General features: G+C 43.9%; 3 protein-coding genes across 4 annotated transcripts; 1 reads left to right on the forward strand and 2 right to left on the reverse strand.

The window, feature by feature from the left end:
* Window positions 1-5,864: 5,864 nt before the first annotated feature.
* LOC110486478 (zinc finger protein 653) lies at window positions 5,865-10,997 on the reverse strand. 2 transcript variants are annotated; one of them, XM_021558108.2, is made up of 10 exons: window positions 10,681-10,997; window positions 10,418-10,455; window positions 9,998-10,309; window positions 9,313-9,854; window positions 9,002-9,176; window positions 8,585-8,675; window positions 8,332-8,443; window positions 8,037-8,151; window positions 7,202-7,301; window positions 5,865-6,980 (listed from the first exon to the last, which is right to left on the reverse strand). In XM_021558108.2, exons 1-10 carry the CDS (start codon window positions 10,974-10,976, stop codon window positions 6,803-6,805), a joined length of 1,959 nt encoding a protein of 652 aa, XP_021413783.2. In that variant the 5' UTR covers window positions 10,977-10,997; the 3' UTR covers window positions 5,865-6,802. The 2 variants fall into 2 exon arrangements, with proteins under 2 accessions (XP_021413783.2, XP_021413782.2); XM_021558107.2 differs by having other exon boundaries at window positions 8,585-8,690.
* A 54-nt stretch (window positions 10,998-11,051) lies between these two features.
* Window positions 11,052-14,349, forward strand: swsap1 (SWIM-type zinc finger 7 associated protein 1). The gene is made up of 2 exons (XM_021558110.2): window positions 11,052-11,403; window positions 11,881-14,349. The coding sequence occupies exons 1-2, from the start codon at window positions 11,140-11,142 to the stop codon at window positions 12,430-12,432; spliced, it is 816 nt and encodes a 271-aa protein (XP_021413785.2). The 5' UTR covers window positions 11,052-11,139; the 3' UTR covers window positions 12,433-14,349.
* epor (erythropoietin receptor) lies at window positions 13,328-18,289 on the reverse strand. Its single transcript, XM_021558109.2, has 8 exons — window positions 17,979-18,289; window positions 17,475-17,610; window positions 17,116-17,282; window positions 16,862-17,013; window positions 16,558-16,714; window positions 16,327-16,414; window positions 16,107-16,194; window positions 13,328-15,938 (listed from the first exon to the last, which is right to left on the reverse strand). The coding sequence occupies exons 1-8, from the start codon at window positions 18,076-18,078 to the stop codon at window positions 15,240-15,242; spliced, it is 1,587 nt and encodes a 528-aa protein (XP_021413784.2). The 5' UTR covers window positions 18,079-18,289; the 3' UTR covers window positions 13,328-15,239.
* Window positions 18,290-19,124: the final 835 nt, after the last annotated feature.

Raw genomic sequence — 19,124 nt, forward strand, 5'->3', positions numbered from 1 at the left:
CAGCTACATACAGTGCCTTGCGAAAGTATTCGGCCCCCTTGAACTTTGCGACCTTTTGCCACATTTCATGCTTCAAACATAAAGATATAAAACTGTATTTTTTTGTGAAGAATCAACAACAAGTGGGACACAATCATGAAGTGGAACGACATTTATTGGATATTTCAAACTTTTTTAACAAATCAAAAACTGAAAAATTGGGCGTGCAAAATTATTCAGCCCCCTTAAGTTAATACTTTGTAGCGCCACCTTTAGCTGCGATTACAGCTGTAAGTCGCTTGGGGTATGTCTCTATCAGTTTTGCACATCGAGAGACTGATTTTTTTCCCATTCCTCCTTGCAAAACAGCTCGAGCTCAGTGAGGTTGGATGGAGAGCATTTGTGAACAGCAGTTTTCAGTTCTTTCCACAGATTCTCGATTGGATTCAGGTCTGGACTTTGACTTGGCCATTCTAACACCTGGATATGTTTATTTTTGAACCATTCCATTGTAGATTTTGCTTTATGTTTTGGATCATTGTTTTGTCGGAAGACAAATCTCCGTCCCAGTCTCAGGTCTTTTGCAGACTCCCATCAGGTTTTCTTCCAGAATGGTCCTGTATTTGGCTCCATCCATCTACCCATCAATTTTAACCATCTTTCCTGTCCCTGCTGAAGAAAAGCAGGCCCAAACCATGATGCTGCCACCACCATGTTTGACAGTGGGGATGGTGTGTTCAGCTGTGTTGCTTTTACGCCAAACATAACGTTTTGCATTGTTGCCAAAAAGTTCAATTTTGGTTTCATCTGACCAGAGCACCTTCTTCCACATGTTTGGTGTGTCTCCCAGGTGGCTTGTGGCAAACTTTAAACAACACTTTTTTATGGATATCTTTAAGAAATGGCTTTCTTCTTGCCACTCTTCCATAAAGGCCAGATTTGTGCAATATACGACTGATTGTTGTCCTATGGACAGAGTCTCCCACCTCAGCTGTAGATCTCTGCAGTTCATCCAGAGTGATCATGGGCCTCTTGGCTGCATCTCTGATCAGTCTTCTCCTCGTATGAGCTGAAAGTTTAGAGGGACGGCCAGGTCTTGGTAGATTTGCAGTGGTCTGATACTCCTTCCATTTCAATATTATCGCTTGCACAGTGCTCCTTGGGATGTTTAAAGCTTGGGAAATCTTTTTGTATCCAAATCCGGCTTTAAACTTCTTCACAACAGTATCTCGGACCTGCCTGGTGTGTTCCTTGTTCTTCATGATGCTCTCTGCGCTTTTAACGGACCTCTGAGACTATCACAGTGCAGGTGCATTTATACGGAGACTTGATTACACACAGGTGGATTGTATTTATCATCATTAGTCATTTAGGTCAACATTGGATCATTCAGAGATCCTCACTGAACTTCTGGAGAGAGTTTGCTGCACTGAAAGTAAAGGGGCTGAATCATTTTGCACGCCCAATTTTTCAGTTTTTGATTTGTTAAAATAGTTTGAAATATCCAATAAATGTCGTTCCACTTCATGATTGTGTCCCACTTGTTGTTGATTCTTCACAAAAAAATACAGTTTTATATCTTTATGTTTGAAGCCTGAAATGTGGCAAAAGGTCGCAAAGTTCAAGGGGGCCGAATACTTTCGCAAGGCACTGTAAACACAGGCGTAAGCACATTCTTCTATCACAATTTTTACCTGTGGCATCACTGTATATTAAAGTGGGCTTTTGGAGACGTGAATGTTATGGAAGCAGAGAAAGAATATATCTATGGATTTGGATGTTAGATTTAATTAACATACTTCAGTTCCATTGAAGTCATTGTTTTGCAGACAGAGGATAATTCCTCAGTCGGAATGTTTCTCTTGCTTAGAAATTTGCTCAGACTTTGACCTAAATCTTCCCATGACAGCCTCTAATGAAAAGTAGACTTCCACAATCATGCAGGAATCTGAGTTGAGTTTTAAAAATACCCAAGAGTGACAGTGATGGAGGAATTTGGAGGAGGTAAATTGGAATAAACGTATAATAACAAGATTCATTTAGATTTTTCATTTCACCGCCTTCGATGATAATCCTACCAGTTGAAACAATGCCTGTTGAATTAAATCTAACATTTATTAGCAAGTGCATCGGTGATGTCGTACCCACAGCGTCAATTAAAACATTCCCAAACCAGAAACTGTGGATTGATGGCAGCATTCGTGCGAAACTGAAAGCTCGAACCACTGCTTTTAATCAGGGCAAGGTGACCGGAAACATGACCAAATACAAACAGTGTAGCTATTCCCTCCGCAAGGCAAACAAACAAGCTAAGCCTCAGTATATAGACAAAGTAGAGTCGCAATTCAACGGCTCAGACTCAAGAGGTATGTGGCAGGGTGTAACGCACTTCTATGAGTAGTGGGTGCGGAGTCAGGCGCAGGGAACAGAGGGTAAAGAACAATTGTTTTTTATTCCAGCGCAGGAAAACGGTCACGCCAAAACACCAGGCGCATAACAAAGACCGGCCAAAAAACAGGACCCAACCAGTCTGGAGAAAAACAAGAATATCGCACAAACACGAACAGAGGAAATAAGCCCGCACAAAAGCAGGCGGACATCACCGGCTTGTCTTCTTACAGAAGGCGATAGCCAAATCGGCATACTCTCAGGGAATGCGCACAGTGGAAACCTGGTCTGGACTCTCCACCGACGTGGCACCGATGGAAACTCCTATACACCTCCCTGAACACTCCTCTGACCACCCCTGGAGAGCCCCATGTTTCCATGAAATCCTGGGATTGTGACTAGCCAGCCAGAGAATCCCCAGCACCACTGGAAATGCAGGTGAATCGATAAGGAAGAGACTAAACTGCTCCCTATGATCCCCCTGCGTTAACATGTCCAGTGGAACCGTGGCCTCCCTGACCAGCCCTGACCCTAACGGTCGACTATCTAAGGAGTGCACGAGGAAGGGTAGATCTATCAGCACCAGCGGATCCCCAGCTTACGGGCGAGTCTGCGATCCTTAAAGTTCCCAGCTGTGCCTGAATCGACTAGCGCCTTATGCTGGAGAGAGGGAGAAAAATAAATGAATACAAACATGTGACCAACAGGGAGCTCTGGGTGAGTTTGGTGCTGACTCACCTGGGGTGACCGAGAAGTGTTCTGCCTGCCCTGTCGACTCCCAGACGAGCTCCTCCAGCACCGGTCGGAAGTGTGTCCTCTCTGACCACAGCTGGCGCAGGAGGAGCCTCCTCCGGTACCCCTCGATACGATTGCCGTTTGATGGAGGATGCGCTCCTCCATAGATGGAAGGAGGGTGGCCGCTGTCCTGCTGTCTCCATGGTGGTGCGGGCTTCTGTAACGCACTTCTATGAGTAGTGGGTGCGGAGTCAGGCGCAGGGAACAGAGGGTAAAGGACAATTGCTTTTTATTCCGGCGCAGGAAAACGGCCACGCCAAAACACCAGGTGCATAACAAAGACCGGCCGAAAAACAGGACCCAACCAGTCCGGAGAAAAACACGAAAATCGCACAATCACAAACACGAACAGAGGAAATAAGCCCGCACAAAAGCAGGCGGACATCACCGGCTTAAATAGCCCAACTAAAACCTAAACAAGAAACAGGTGTAACCAATATGACAAAACCTACAGAAAAGGGAAAAGGGATCGGCGACTGCCGAGCGCCGCCCGAACAGGAAGAGGAGCCACCTTCGGTGGGAGTCGTGACACAGGGTCTACTGTCCATCATGGATTACAAAAAGAAAACCAGCCCCGTCGCTGACCAGGATGTCTTGCTCCCAGACAGACTAAACAACTTCTTTGCTCGCTTTGAGGACAGTACAGTGCCACTGACACAGCCCGCTACCAAAACCTGCGGACTCTCCTTCACTGCAGCCAACGTGAGTAAAACATTAAACGTGTTAACCCTCGCAAGGCTGCAGGCCCAGACGGCATCCCCAGCCACGTTCCCAGAGAATGCGCAGACCAGCTGGCTGGTGTGTTTACAGACATATTCAATCAATCCTTATCCCAGTCTGCTGTTCCCACATGCTTCAAGATGGCCACCAATGTTCCTGTTCCCAAGAAAGCTAAGGTAACTGAGCTAAATGACTACCGCCCCGTAGCACTCACTTCCGTCATCATGAAGTGCTTTGAGAGACTAGTCAAGGACCATATCACCTCCACCCTACCTGGCACCCTAGACCCACTCCAATTTGCTTACCGCCTCAATAGGTCCACAAACGATGCAATCGCAACCACACTGCACACTGCCCTAACCCATCTGGACAAGTGGAATACCTATGTGAGAATGCTGTTCATCGACTACAGCTCAGCATTTAACACCATAGTACCCTCCAAACTCGTCATCAAGCTCGAGACCCTGGGTCTTGACCCCGCCCTGTGCAACTGGGTACTGGACTTCCTGACGGGCCGCCCCCAGGTGGTGAGGGTAGGTAACAACATCTCCACCCCGCTGATCCTCAACACTGGGGCCCCACAAGGGTGCATTCTGAGCCCTCTCCTGTACTCCCTGTTCACCCACGACTGCGTGGCCATGCACGCCTCCAACTCAGTCATCAAGTTTGCAGACAAACTACAGTGGTAGGCTTGATTACCAACAACGACGAGACGGCCTACAGGGGGGAGGTGAGGCCCCTCAGAGTGTGGTGTCAGGAAAATAACCTCACACTCAAGGTCAACAAAACAAAGGAGATGATTGTGGACTTCAGGAAACAGCAGAGGGAGCACCCCCCCCTACCCACATCGATGGGACAGTAGTGGAGAGGGTAGTAAGTTTTCAGTTCCTCGGCGTACACATCACGGACAAACTGAATTGGTCCACCCACACAGACAGTGTGGTGAAGAAGGCGCAGCAGCACTACATTACCCATCTCGTATGTACATACTGTACTCTACACCATCTACTGCATCTTGCCATCTTGATGTAATACATGTATCACTAGCCACTTTAAACAATGCCACTTTTATTTGTTTACATACCCTACATTACTCATCTCATGTATATACTGTACTCGATACCATCTACTGCATCTTGCCTATGCCGTTCTGTACCATCACTCATTCATATATTTTTATGTACATATACTTCATTCCTTTACACTTGTGTGTATAAGGTAGTTGTGAAATTGTTAGGTTAGATTACTCGTTGGTTATTACCGCATTGTCGGAACTAGAAGCACAAGGATTTCGCTACACTCGCATTAACATCTGCTAACCATGTGTATGTGACAAATAAAATTTGATTTGATCTAAGGATCCCTCCCTCTTGAAACAGAACCTTACGGAGTCGCAAGCTTCTGTGAATTGACCATTTCACGGCCTATCTACTTTTCAACATTAACCTTAAGTAACTGTCCATTGAAAATCTAACTTTTAGAAGTTAATATTCTGTTAACTCATACCCAAATAACATTGACTCATCCTATGCTTAAATAAAACCTAACTCAAACAGACCGTTTCAAAAATGCTTGTATTTCCTCAGAGCGTGATGTCATTCCAACACAGAAAAGCTGCTTTTGAAAATACTTAAAATAAATTGGAAGTAAAACTATTTCACTTATATTGTAATTAATTACCCTATAGGACATATTTAATAGAAATATGGAAACACTGGACAGTTACTTTAATACAGTATTGTGGTGAGTATATGATTTTAGCTCAAGTCTAATGATCAGGTTAGAGCATTAGCATTCAAGTACCTTGACTTACTCATTGAAATTATTTAGAACATTTGTCATACCAGCCATTGGTGACATACCTAATGTGTCTTATATTCATCCCACCATCCACTGAAAATATGTTTGCCAGTTCCTTGTGTGTCAGTGACAACACTCACATTATGCATTTCCTTGCCACATCAGACAATCCCAAACTCCAATACAATACTCCTTTTTTTTATTTTACATTTGTCTCAAACAAATGTCTCTTCCATAAATATGTAGTCTATTTTGGTCATATTCACATATTTTACATTGATCATTTCAGTAATACAGAAAACAGGAAAAGGACTATAAATTAGCGATTCTGCTTTGGATCTTTAGAAAAAAAGGTTTTCAAAAACGACATTTGCCATTTTAGTACACAATACAACACCACTCTGTTCATAGACACACAGTTCAACAGACAGACCTGAACGATGATGCAAGACTTTCACACAAAAAGACTACTCCTTGGTCAGGTCAATGACAAAAATGACCAATTCTCTATTTCAATGTAGGCAGCCCACTTGTGTGACAACACAACTCTTCTTTCTGAATCCATTGACATGTCCTTTACATCCATATGCACATTGTTACAATTACTACTCAAGATGCAATTATAATTTCCCCATGAATATGTAAGTTTTGGCATTTTACCAGTAGGCATCAGTTCGTGTACTGACGTGAGAACACAAGAATTAACAAAAAAAAACATTTTTTCCCAACAAGTACATTACAACTGTGGATGACAAGGGTATAAAAATGAATAAAAAAAGAGAGAATCTATGGATATGTTAATAATATGGTATAGAGACAGTATGGTTTAGAGGCGTACAGCACATTATGTAAACAACTGTGCTGAAATGTACAATATCAACAGCTAGGCTGCCTCTGTGAGCTCTAAAAAGGCTGTGTCCAGCACAGCTTTGAGAGCAGGTTCTAAAGTCCATTATAGTGAGAGAGTCTAAGCAATGTTCATTCAAAAGAGCTGCTCTTTCCCCAAAAGGGCATACCCGTCTCTACGGGCACTCTTCTTCTCTGTGTCGACAGATTCAGTCCCTTTCTGGTCTGACCCTGACCAGTTGATATTTAGTGCACATTCCAGCAGCACTGCGCCTTATGTTGCCTGTTTGTCTGGGTGGCTCTTTAACTTGTGGAACTTAACACTGTCAAGCTTTTCAAACCTCTTGCCACAGTGTTCGCAGGTGAAGTTGTAGTGGGCCTCGGGGGTGTGTTTCTTCATGTGCCAGTTGAGAGATGCTCGCTGGCGACACTGGTACCCACAGATCTCACACCTGCAGAAGAGGTAGAGGGGTGGAGGAGGGAGACGAGATAAAGGGGGAAAATGTAAGATGATTCTAATCTGCAGAAATTGTTTTTAGGAGTGAAATGTAGTCATTTCTGTTTGTGAGACAAAATTGCATATATTGTACAAAACCAAAATATAAAATGTGTAGAGAAAATGAAATACACCGTCTGGGAGTAATAACTTGAGTGGTCAAAGTGTTTCACTCACTGAAGGGGCGTCTCCCCTGTGTGCGTGCGCCGGTGAACCTCCAAGTGATTCTTCCTTTTGAACGATTTCCCACATGTTTCACAGATGAAGTCTCGGACTCCTGCACAAAGTTTGACGAAAAATTCTAATCAAATCAAATTTTATTTGTCACATGCGCCGAATACAACTGGTGTAGTAGACCTTACCGTGAAATACTTACTTACAGGCCCTTAACCAACAATGCAGTTCAATAAATTGCGTTAAGAAAATATTGACTAAATAAACAATAACGAGGCTATATAAAGGGGGTACCAGTACCGAGTCAATGTGTGGGGGTACGGCATCTGCGACAAACTTAGTTAAAAATGAAGGGACAAGCCCAAGTTAGTTGGGCTTGGGCACGGCCCGGAGGTGCAGAACTCAGATACTTGTAATATTGAGTCCCCAGGACAGCTCACAACTCATATAGCCTCTCTGCTGATTGGGGCTCTCATCAATTAGATTTTATTTGGAAGTGGTTCAGAATCCCCATTAGACATTATTACTTAAATCAGTCAGTGTATTTAACAGCCATTGTATTTGGTCATTCTAAATGGCCATTCTACAGACCAGTGTAAAGTTGGGTGATTTTACAACCAGGTCAGCAATCATTTCACGGGCAGCACGGTTAGATAAGAAGCATCACCCAGTAAAGTTCCATACGGTCAAAACCATTAGCTTTAGAGATGGGTTGACATTCAAAGCTGCATTATATAGTACATATCATAGCAGGATAAATATGAATACATTATTACTAGCTCATGCGCCACTGTACAGTATATCAGTATAGCCCAGATTTAGAGTTGTTTGTGCCCACCTGAGTGGATGATCATGTGGCGATGCAGGTGGTTGGACAGATAGAACTTCTTGCCACAGCCTGGGTGGGGGCACACCTTGGTCCTCCCCTTCCTGTGAACCAGATTCACATGGTTCTGCAGGGAACATACAAAGAACAAAACGTACATATTATGAATCACAGCATGAAATGGTAGTTACAGCAACATGTGTGCATTTTTATTATCTTTATTCGTAACTTGATGGCACGACAAGGTCAAGGTGTTCCAACTCAAGGCAAAAGCTGAAGAGTAGAGTGCCTAAAAGGGCCTATTTACCTGAAAGCTGCTGATGGCTACATAGACTTGACTACAGCCTTCATACGGACAGTGGAACATCTTGAGCATTCCGTCTGCCTCGATGACAGGACCTCGTCTGCTCCTTCTACATCTGAAATAGAAAAGGGAGTGATGCCCGTGGTTCGTCTACAGAAGTGCTCTGAGGAAGTCAAGATGGGAATGAAAATGGCATGTCCATCTAAGTTTGTCTCTACAAATATGATCCCCATAATTCTCCATGCTGGCCACTCACCTGCTTAGGCCCCTCTGTAGCTCCCTTTCACAGGTGGGCTCCAAGCCATGAGACTCAACACTGGGCTGGAGCAGCTCCTTGTCACTGAGGCCTGAGAGAAAAATATCTCAAACCATTGGAATAGCAAGCTATTCATCATTGATTTTTGTCAATGTCAGTATCCATTAAATCAGCATATACAACATTTACAGCATATTCTAATGCATTAACCCTAACCCTAAAATACTCTGTGCCAGCAGCCTTTTTTCTACTGTATTATTGACTTGTTAATTGTTTACTCCATGTGTAACTCTGTGTTGTCTGTTCACACTGCTATGCTTTATCTTGGCCAGGTCGCAGTTGCAAATGAGAACTTGTTCTCAACTAGCCTACCTGGTTAAATAAAGGTGAAATAAATAAAAATAAATAAAAAAGTACCTGTGATGGATTCTTCCTCTGTCGTCCTAAAGTCTGCCACTGATTGGCACATTTGGTTGTAAGCCACACCCTCTATGACAGTGCAGGTGACCTCCTCCACGTCTCCACCCCCCATGTTGAGCTGGATACCCTCGGATGCCAAAGCCTCATAGCTGGGGCCAGTGATGATGATCAGCTACAAACGACAGGGAGAGGGACATAGGATAGGCTACATGTTAATATTACTATATAAAGGCAGTGCTTTCAGGGACAACAACTACTTGATTGTGATAAAATTCCAAGACAAATGACTAATGAGTATTTTTCTTAACCTGAGAACCATCCAGAGTTCCTCGCTGGTCCGGTATCTCACAGGTGGTCCCCACAGTCTGTAGTGTCTGAGATTCAAACAGCTCCCCTTGCCCAGGCACCTGCATAGAGGCTGGGACTGGATGGAGGTTGGTCTGAGTGTCTACACCAACTGTGTCACCCATTGTCTGTGTGGTGTCCTGCTCATTGGCTTTGTCCAGTCTGTCAGTTAAGGATGCGGTCACTACAACACACTCATAGCCATCTTGTGATGTACCCACTCCATCTCTTCTCAGGTCCTCCGCCTCCTCCTCTGGGTTGATGTCCTCCCCTACAGCATTGTAACCGGTCTCCTCCTCGTCAGACTCCTGGGCTTGCTGTCTGCCTGCCTCCATCACCACCTCCATCTCCATCTCCCAGACAGACTGATTCTCAGAGAGATGCTCCCTTAGTGGAGTGTCTTTGGATGGGGCCTCCGTCCCTTGGAGCTGGCTGAGAGCCGTGGCCTGCTCCACCTGATCCATAGTCACCGGGGCTCTGGCCACTTCCAAATCCCCTCCTGCATCTAGGAAAGAGAAGGTTACAGAATACGGATGCATTTAAATACAGGTTACCCTGTTTATGTCAAATCAGTGGTTCCCATACAATTACATGTGACCCAGAGCAATTAAAAGCCAAATTAGTATCTGAATGTACTGTATCTCTTACCAGTGAGCTGTCTGTGGGCATCGGTCTCTCTCCTCCTCCTCCTGGTCATGATTCCTCTGGTATCCTCTGTCCTTGTGTCACTATCAACTTCCTCCTCCGTCTCTGTCTCCATCTCGGGCTCACTGGCCCCTCTTGGTGGTGAGGAGAGGTGCTGCACAAATGAATGGTCAGCATCACACTGCCAGATAGCAGAGGTGCAGAATCCAGGTTGGGGTTCCAGAGCTCTGAGCTGCGGTTCATGTGGGCAAGTCTGGGAGTGATCCTGGTACCAGGTCACCATGCTACAAAGGCTAGACACTCTTTCATTTTTCCCTGTAAGAAAATAAGTATCAACAGTGACATAAATGTAATCAATCAATCCCTCATGTAGGGATACTTTTCTTCATGGTTAAGTGGATACAATGCGTTGTTCTTTCTTACCTCTTTTCAGTTTTGTACATACTTCTGGGGCTGTCTTCCTAGCGACCAGGAATATAAATATGACGTTATTGCATGAGGATACTGTGTTAACGTTAAGCACTATTGAGTTGATAGCCGAGCTAGCTAACCCAATTGATTGAAGGAGGTGGCCTGGGGAAGGGACTCACATTTAACAGAGGACGAGAGAGGGGATAAGCTAGCTAAACAATAGTAGTTACTATCTAGTTTGCTATTCTGATTTTATGTATTATTAGTAAACATACCCTCGGTATTTTTGCTGGTATCTCTCCCCGTACGTGGAGTTGAGCAGGATTAGGTACTCGGCAAGTCCAGCGTCACTCAAACTCGTTCGCCGGCGAAGCTCACTCCAAACCTTGTGAGATTCTCCAAGATAAACTCGCCTAACATCATACTTCTTGCGGGACTCGAGGCGTCTTTGTGCTCGGTCAGAATCCGTGAGCCTGGGACGGCCTCTACAACGCCTCAAAATTGATTTTATTTGATCCCCAGCTTCTTCAGCGTCCAGGGGACCCTCTTCTCCTCCATAGTCATCCGCCATCTTGACAACAGCTGTCTGTTGTTGTCATTCCTAGCGGAAGTTGTCTTACAGGAAGTGACACCACTTGGCGGGAAACGAATATGTTCTTTGCAGATCACGCATTGAGCAGAACGTTTTATCAACGATAAACCAAGTTCATACATGTAGATAGCCATAGAAAGATATGGCCGATATTTTGACGCATGTCTTTAGGACATTTATCCAACATAATGGAAAAAAGAAGGATTTCAAAATCATCGCACCATCAAAATGCAGTACCTTGGTGGTCGGAGACTGTAGCGTCAACCGTTCGTTGCTGCTACTTGCGGCGGTGACGGCTGCCTCTGAATTGGGGCTCAAAGTCTCATTTTTCACTCAGGTTCAAATTCAGAGCCTTCCAGGATCATTGCACGAATCCATGTCCAACCTGAGCCCCGACAATTTGAAGGTAATTAGCTATTTACATACTACTAGGCCTTAATAACAACTACCCAACTAGCTCCCAGCATCTGTGTTATTTGGCACTACCTTGATAAACATGACATAACACACAGCACCACACTCCCTATTGAAATCATTGGTCAGCCCACTGACCTAACAATGTCTTATGACATCAAGCACTTTTATTTTGTGCCATGTTCAATTGGAAGATGTAGCAAGTTAATTATACATTTGTATGTCCTTTATGTTTGTGAGGTAGGCCCAATGATGGAGGCTTATCTCTTCTCACTATTCTGCCTCCTAAGCAGATAAGAGAGCTTGCTCTAAGCACCCCCAATCAGTCACAAGGATGTGCATCACTTATCAGCACAAAACATGTCTGATGGGCCCACTGCCAAGTCCTCCCTAAAAATCAGAGGGAGAAAATGTTTTCCTGAAAAGTCCTAAACAAATTGTTCTGATTATTGGCATGAATTTATTGCAGAAAATCACGTTTTCATACCCCAGGTCCTTGGAAGATTTGCTTCAGGACGTGGCCTCTTTGCATGAATCAGCCTCTGGATCTGCTGCCCCTCCGTCGTTGATCATCGTGGATGGACTGGAGGGCTACATGCGCGGGCCTGGAGTGAGTGGTGGCCTTCAGCAGGCGGAGCAGTCCTCTGCTGCACACATCTCTGCTCTGCTGTATGACACGGCTGCATTTCTCTCACAGACCTTGGAAGAGAGAGCCGCTAGTCTGGCCCCCTGTCGGGTCATAGCCTCGTTCCAGTCCGAGTGGGAAGGGCATGCTGGTGGGGACTCCTCAGACCCTGTCCTCTCAGTGTTAGACCGCTACTTTCAGGTTAGGTGTACCTTGGACCAGGACTGGAACTCTGCCCCTGCTGTAGCAGAACCACAGGACACGTGGCATGTTTACCTCTCTGGTGCTGGGATCACAGAAGCCCCTATTGCTGAGGATGAGGAGGACTCAAGTCTGGCTCGAGAATGGCGACTGGTCATTTGCCCCAATCGCTCAATGGAGTTTACAATGGTTTGAAATCTATTAAATGACTTACTAGTGGACAAAGAAGAAATAAGACATGCAAAAAAACTATATACTTATATTAAACAATTGCATTCCCAAAGACAGATGCAAGGGGGACAGTTTTTTTTCCCCCAATGCACAAAATGGTTTTCACTAGTGTATACAAAAGGTTTTCAGCAAGGTTTTTGTGTGAATTAAACCACTGACCGAATTGTACTGTTCCTGACTGCTCTGGCACAATATAATTTGAGTCAGTTCTCCTCCCTTGCCCTGTTGTCTTCTCTCCTACACAATGTGACTTCACATTCAACCATTCAATTCTAATTTACATTACTTTTCTGTCTAACTGTTTTGCTTGTGGCGCTTTTTAAAATCATTTGTAGAGGGAAGATTAGGCTGATGTTATAGACGGGACAGCAGAGAACATCACGAAAACGATGTGCACTCTTCAATGGGGCAGAAGGCTGTGTGTTGTCATTCTGGATGGCCAGATAGCTAACAACAATGGCCAAGTGGCTCGTTTCAGCTAGTTTTATCTTGTTCTTGATACCATGTCTTGTTTTGACTGATGTCACGTCTACGCTAATATGGCAAACAGTTGCTAGCTAGCTAACCACCAACTGTAACTATGTATTTGAGACAAGTGCTCATTGTACAACCTTTGTTTTCAATAAACATTGGACATGAAATATAGTGTACATGTTGTCAACAATCTAAGCCAACCCCGTCGATTTTGCCACATAGTTGTGCACCCGTTGGTTTTATTGCTAAACAACCAACCCATCTATAGATATTAGCTATCAGGGGCAATTAGAATGTCTCCCCACGTTTTTCTCAACTAAAGGACAACAAGAACATCAGTTTACAAGCATTTCAATACACCCGCAATAACATTGCTAAATATGTGTATGTGACCAATAACATTTGATTTGCTTTAATGCCATACATTTTTAAATCATATTGGAAGCGCATCAGAATTGATTAACATTTGTTATATTTCAGGCATATTGACATTTTTGTTGACCATAAAGAGATACTGAGTTACAGAAATGATTGTCAGAAGTTCCGTATAGGTAATCATCACAGTATTATCATAACATGTAATGAAAAAGTCAGGAAACATTCACCAGTTTGTTTAGAAATGAACACTGAAAATAACTGAAAACTAAAGGGTTTAAAGATAGACAAATTAGGAACTAGTTAATATTCTAAATGTTAGTAAACACAAAATAAACATGTTTGATTGGAGCCTTTTCTAAACAAATGTTCACTTTGGTTGTTTTTAAAAGATTTTCCCTTATTTACTAGCCTATGTTCTATAACTGTGTTCTGTGAGGGGATTGTGTTCCTTATCTTCTCTGGACAGATCAGAACCTCATCTCATTATGGTAAGATCTAGGTCAGTCATATAAGGAAAGTTGTGAACTTCACTTGTTATAACGTCCAATGCCCTTTTCCCCAATGCCCAGGCTACTCAACTACTGTCCACATTCTAAGGAACGGGACAATACCACTATCTTGGCAAAGAAACAAAACATGAAACAGATTTAACTTCTTTAGGAAAACAGCCCTAATGTTGAAAGCAAATCATCTTGCTGTCATCCAGAGTCACATTTATTTATTTCCCAAGCTATTGCGCACAATATTATTTTTACATACAGCAGGTTTTTAAAGGACCGAAGAGTTTCATCTGCTTTGTGTTTCCATTTTGCCATGAAAAAAATATTGCGATACTCTACCACCCTCAATCTCAATTCTGGACCTCAAAGCCAGTTCACTCCAGGTGTGTGTAATTAATTATCAGGTAGAACAGAGAACCAGCAGGCTCCGGACCTCGTAGGGTCAGAGTTGAGTATGCTTGCCCTACCACATTGAATTGTCATATCCACATGTGTCGATGTAAACAACTCTTTTTCACCAATGGAACAACTTAAAATGTGACAACGTTTTTTCAATCTACTCGTACATTTAGCCAAATCACAATTTTTGTTTGTTGGGTGGGAGGAATTACCTACATTTTCAACAAACGGGTGTTTATTTAAACCCCAAAAAATGTCATTTGAATTATTTACAGTTTCAACAATTATGGCCTCTCAAAATGTATGATAATATGTAAGATTCAATGAGGTGACAATTAGATATACAAATATACAAACATTCATACACTGGAACCATCATGACTTTTACAACCTTTGTTGATCTATGCATTGCAAGCAAGAGGTGTACAATAGCATCATACTGAAATGTGACACATTGCCTAAACACATTCCTGCACATCCTACAGTACCTCTTCATTCTCGCAGGAGCTTCATGTTAAGACCATGGTTACATCTTAGTGATACTCTTGTACAATACACAATAGACAAACACAATATAAGTGTCAACATTATCTAGTTATTCCAATAAAAATATAGAAAATAACCTTATAAATTGACCTACAAGATCCAATGATCTTAGAATATACACATTACATGTGTTGTATAATATCAACTTTAGAGTGTTTCAGTTGGTCATGTATTTCTCAAACAGCTGCCTTCCGATTGAAGGGATATTGTGAGAATGAGCTTGTGACATCCAAAGGATTATGAAATCCTTATCAGGGATACCTTTGACTTTTCCTCACCAAAGCCTTTGAGCTTAAATGTTGCTTTGTCTGTTATCTCATAGTTATGAGAGTAGCCTACACCCTGGCTTTTTACATTCCACTGACAAGAAGATGGAGTCCATGTAGAAGCCTTGGCCAAACATCCCAACAGTTTTTCAGCTTCAATGGACCTTTAAGCCTCAGTTCATAGCCTGTTACATAGCTTAGCCTTGATTCAGAATGCAAAGGGGATGGGCGTACCTATGGGTCTTCTGTGTGCAGGGATCTCGTTCTTGTACTCATTGGTATAGATAACTCCCTTCCCAATGTCATCGATCTTACTCGAGCTCATCGGACTGTAATCCATGGAGACGCCTGAGTCGGCCACTGCCATGTAGGTGTACCCGGGGCCCTTGGGCGGCCAGGTGTGGTTTGGGTACTCAAAACTGGACTGGGACGAGAGGCGGCCCAATCCTGAGCTCTGTTGGAAGGAGCCCAAGTCTGATCGAGATTCAGAGGATGTCCTTCCAGAGGCAAAGAGAACCTGCAGGGGCAAGGTTTCTTCCAATATGTCGTCCAGAAGCTCCTCCCCACTGTGGTTCTGAGCATTGAGGGTGACATAGGCATCATGGGACTCCAGTAGAGAAGACTGGGTCCAGGGTGCAGGGTGCTGATGAATAGCCCGGAGCTGGTCCATCGGCCAGTGCTCCTGGGGGGTTTCTCTCCACCCCTCCAATGCAGAATCCACCCTCTTTAGCTTCTCGTCTTCATCCTCCTCACCAAGTGCCTCTGAGGCCTTGGGTGGCAAAGCGGAGCTGGGTAAGGCGGGACCAAGGCTAACCTCTGAGAGCACCTCTAGTGGCGCAGGGAATTCCTCAGAGTAGAAGTAGGCTGGCCTCAACCATAAGCCTCCAGTGCTGTGGCCCAACCACTCCTATTGACAAACCAAATGAGAGAGGTTCAGGAGTCTGCACTAATATTGAGTCAAGATGAACAGACTACGATACACACAAAATATATAGATAAACACTGCACAGGGTACTTCATACCGAGTTTCATATTCCAAGGATGCAAAGACTAATACTGGATTTATTTGTCTCACCTGGAAGTCACCGCCATAAACCTTAAAGAGGCCTTGGAACTTGCTTTCAGGGGTGGGAATGATTGGCCAGATCTTCTTCAACAGGAACCTGGGGACAATATTGTACAGCCTTATTCCATAAATACACCACTGAGGATGTCTCTACAAAGGAGATCACTAAAGAGTGTAGTTACAGTGGTAGACTAAAAACTTTGGAAAGTTGTTGTTTATCGTAACTGACCTGCGATGAGACATGAGCACAAGGAGAGACAGCAGGGTGAGGACGAGAGAGATGATGAGACTCAAGGACACGATGAGAGGGTCCAAGTCTGCAAATAAGATAACACATCAACAAGGTTACACCAGGGATGAAATCCAAGGGAGGTATCCCTCACAAATAGAACAAAGATGTTGAGCTCACGAGACATGCACATTATTTTTGTGAATGTTGCTGCAGGAGAAAGAAGCTTACCACCAGGCATTGTTTCCATCAGTACCGGATCAGTCCAGGCGCTCCAGTAGCCGCTGTAGCTGATGCCGTCCAGTTTGACACGAATGCGCACCTTGTACTTAGTGCCTGACTGCAGACCACGCAAGATGAGCTCAGAGCTGGCTTGCACCTCCTCCACCTGAAGACGAGATGATAATGCATTGTCATTAACACATCTCTGCCGAAGGCCAAGAAAGGAACGGCACCATTATTCACAAGAACTTCAAACGTTTCTCTTGTCTGGTAAAAAACTTCTACCTCTGATATGAGTGTGTGTTGTTCATACCTTTCCAATGTGGCTCCCTGCCATGGCGTAGCTGACCTCGTACATCATGCTGTCACCCATGTACTTGAGAGAGGGAGGCAGCCAGCTGGCCTTCAGCTGCCCCTGCGTCCCTGTACTCGTCAATGTCAGATTGGCAGGCGGGTCTAACAGGACTGACACACAGACATGAGAAGAAAATGTCATTCCTAAATCCTGAGAAAAAACTAATGGAATAGTTCCCAAAAGTTACCCACAACCAAAACTCTATAACTCACAGACAAGTTCAATGAAGAGACTGCGGTTGTGGATCAGCAGGTCGTCCCGAAACACCCGGATGTCAAGGGGCACAAATAATTGAGTCTGGGACAACCTGCAAAAATACAGCCTCTTGCCGCCTGCTGCTGGTAGGGCAGTTATGGAACACTCACTGCTGTTCTCATTCCTGCAGAGGAGGAGAGACATTTGGATTGTTTACACTTTGTATAAAGTTTCTAGGCTAAATGGAAAATTGAGGTGACCATTCTTCAAAACACATCTTCATAGCAGGTAGCAACCTTCTACCAAGACAAGGTGAGAGAATATGGTACACGAAGCAGCAATTATTAATGGAGTGCTTTGCTTGATCATGACTTACTGGTATGTGTATATGAATGAGTATTGGTCAGCAGAGCCAGTCCTTTCCTCATCCTCCTCCCAGAAGCAGGTGAGGTCTGACATCCCTTCAGCAAAGCACTTTGGATTCTCTGGCTCAGCGTGGAGCAGCAGAGCCACTGTGTGGACAAGGGAGGGAAGTCGTAGTCCACAATGAAAATGTGTGTTGGAGCATTATTGGTATTGACAATTTAGTAAACACAGGTGAAGACTTAAAGTCTCCAAACAGCTCCAGAGGAATGACTATTGCTGATTAGTGATTATTCTAACTATTTTTAACAGCTATTAAATTCACCAAATTGTGCGAGGAAACACAAACCTTTGACAATTGATAACCTGTCTCTATCTTAACCCAAATCTAAAACACCAAACATATTATGTTGAAATACAAAATATAACATGATTGAAAATAAGCGTTGTAATTGTAAACACTTGTGTTACAGAAGGTGACGAAAACAAGTAGGCTATTTGGGAAAATGTGTCCTACCTTTAGTTTCCAAAGCTTGTGCACCATGCACGATGGACGTTTTCTGAGCGCAAAACAATACACAAAATACCAACAGCTTATTCAGGTTATCATTTGTCATCTTTTTGTCTCCTCTGAGAACAAAGCGGCCTACGCGTTCTGTTGTACTGCATAACTGGTAGGCGACCAGCTCCAAACGTCTGTTTTCTCCATCTCGCTTCGTGACAGTCTGTCTCCGAGATACTATGGATAGTGCAACACAGTTGTGTGTGCATCATAGGAGATAAGGTGAGCAAGTGACAAGCCAAGCTGTTTACTTTTTACTCAAACCCAACTGTAGAGGTGGAGCATACAAAAACATTTCACTCATGTCTGTGGGCGGGACTAGAGTAAGGTTACAACATGCTTCCAACGGGACAATATGTCCCACCAAACCACAGGGAACCTTGGAGAAAGCTGGGGGCCACAACACAACTCTAAGTGACAACTGCATTTAGTTGTAGTGGGCTATTTTTTCGCCATGCATAATTGAGGTTCCTTATTGTGAGGAACAAAGGAGGCACGTGTCAGACATACACAGGTAATAGGGTAGGCCTAATAACTGAAAACCCACATGGAGCCAGTGAACTCACAACTCAGTGTAAACGGTCTCTTATCTCTGACCTACACCCATGTTTTTGAGCTCGACCTGCGTTATCTGTATTGCAAGGGGTAGTGTCCCGTGATAAGCATGGGGGCGTTTAGGCTCATCCCAACCCTACATCATTTGAATGTAATTTAGCCTGGCCTACATCACTTGACTTTAGTGGGCTCAGGCTGAGGATTTCTCATTTGGCACTAAGGAAGATCACTGATAGGCACCAGTATATGATGGAAGACTACACTATGATGCAAAAATATAAAAAGGTTACAAAACATTGCAAGAAGATTAACTGCAAAGGACACAAAGGCTGTGGTTAACTGGTAGGTGACAGGAAAGGGCACCAGGAAACCTCTTATTGTTGAGGAGGACCACAGCAGTGTGGTTTTCTGTGTCGTTAGATTAAAAAAACACCACAACCCCCCCCCCCCCCCCCCTTATCCAAATGGGAAGGGAGGTAGGACGTAAGGCCATAAATTATTAATGAAATCACCATGAAGACTAACCTAACCACATAGAGCATGGGT

This window comes from Oncorhynchus mykiss, chromosome 13 (genome assembly GCF_013265735.2).
Source record: "Oncorhynchus mykiss isolate Arlee chromosome 13, USDA_OmykA_1.1, whole genome shotgun sequence".
NCBI lineage: Eukaryota > Metazoa > Chordata > Actinopteri > Salmoniformes > Salmonidae > Oncorhynchus > Oncorhynchus mykiss.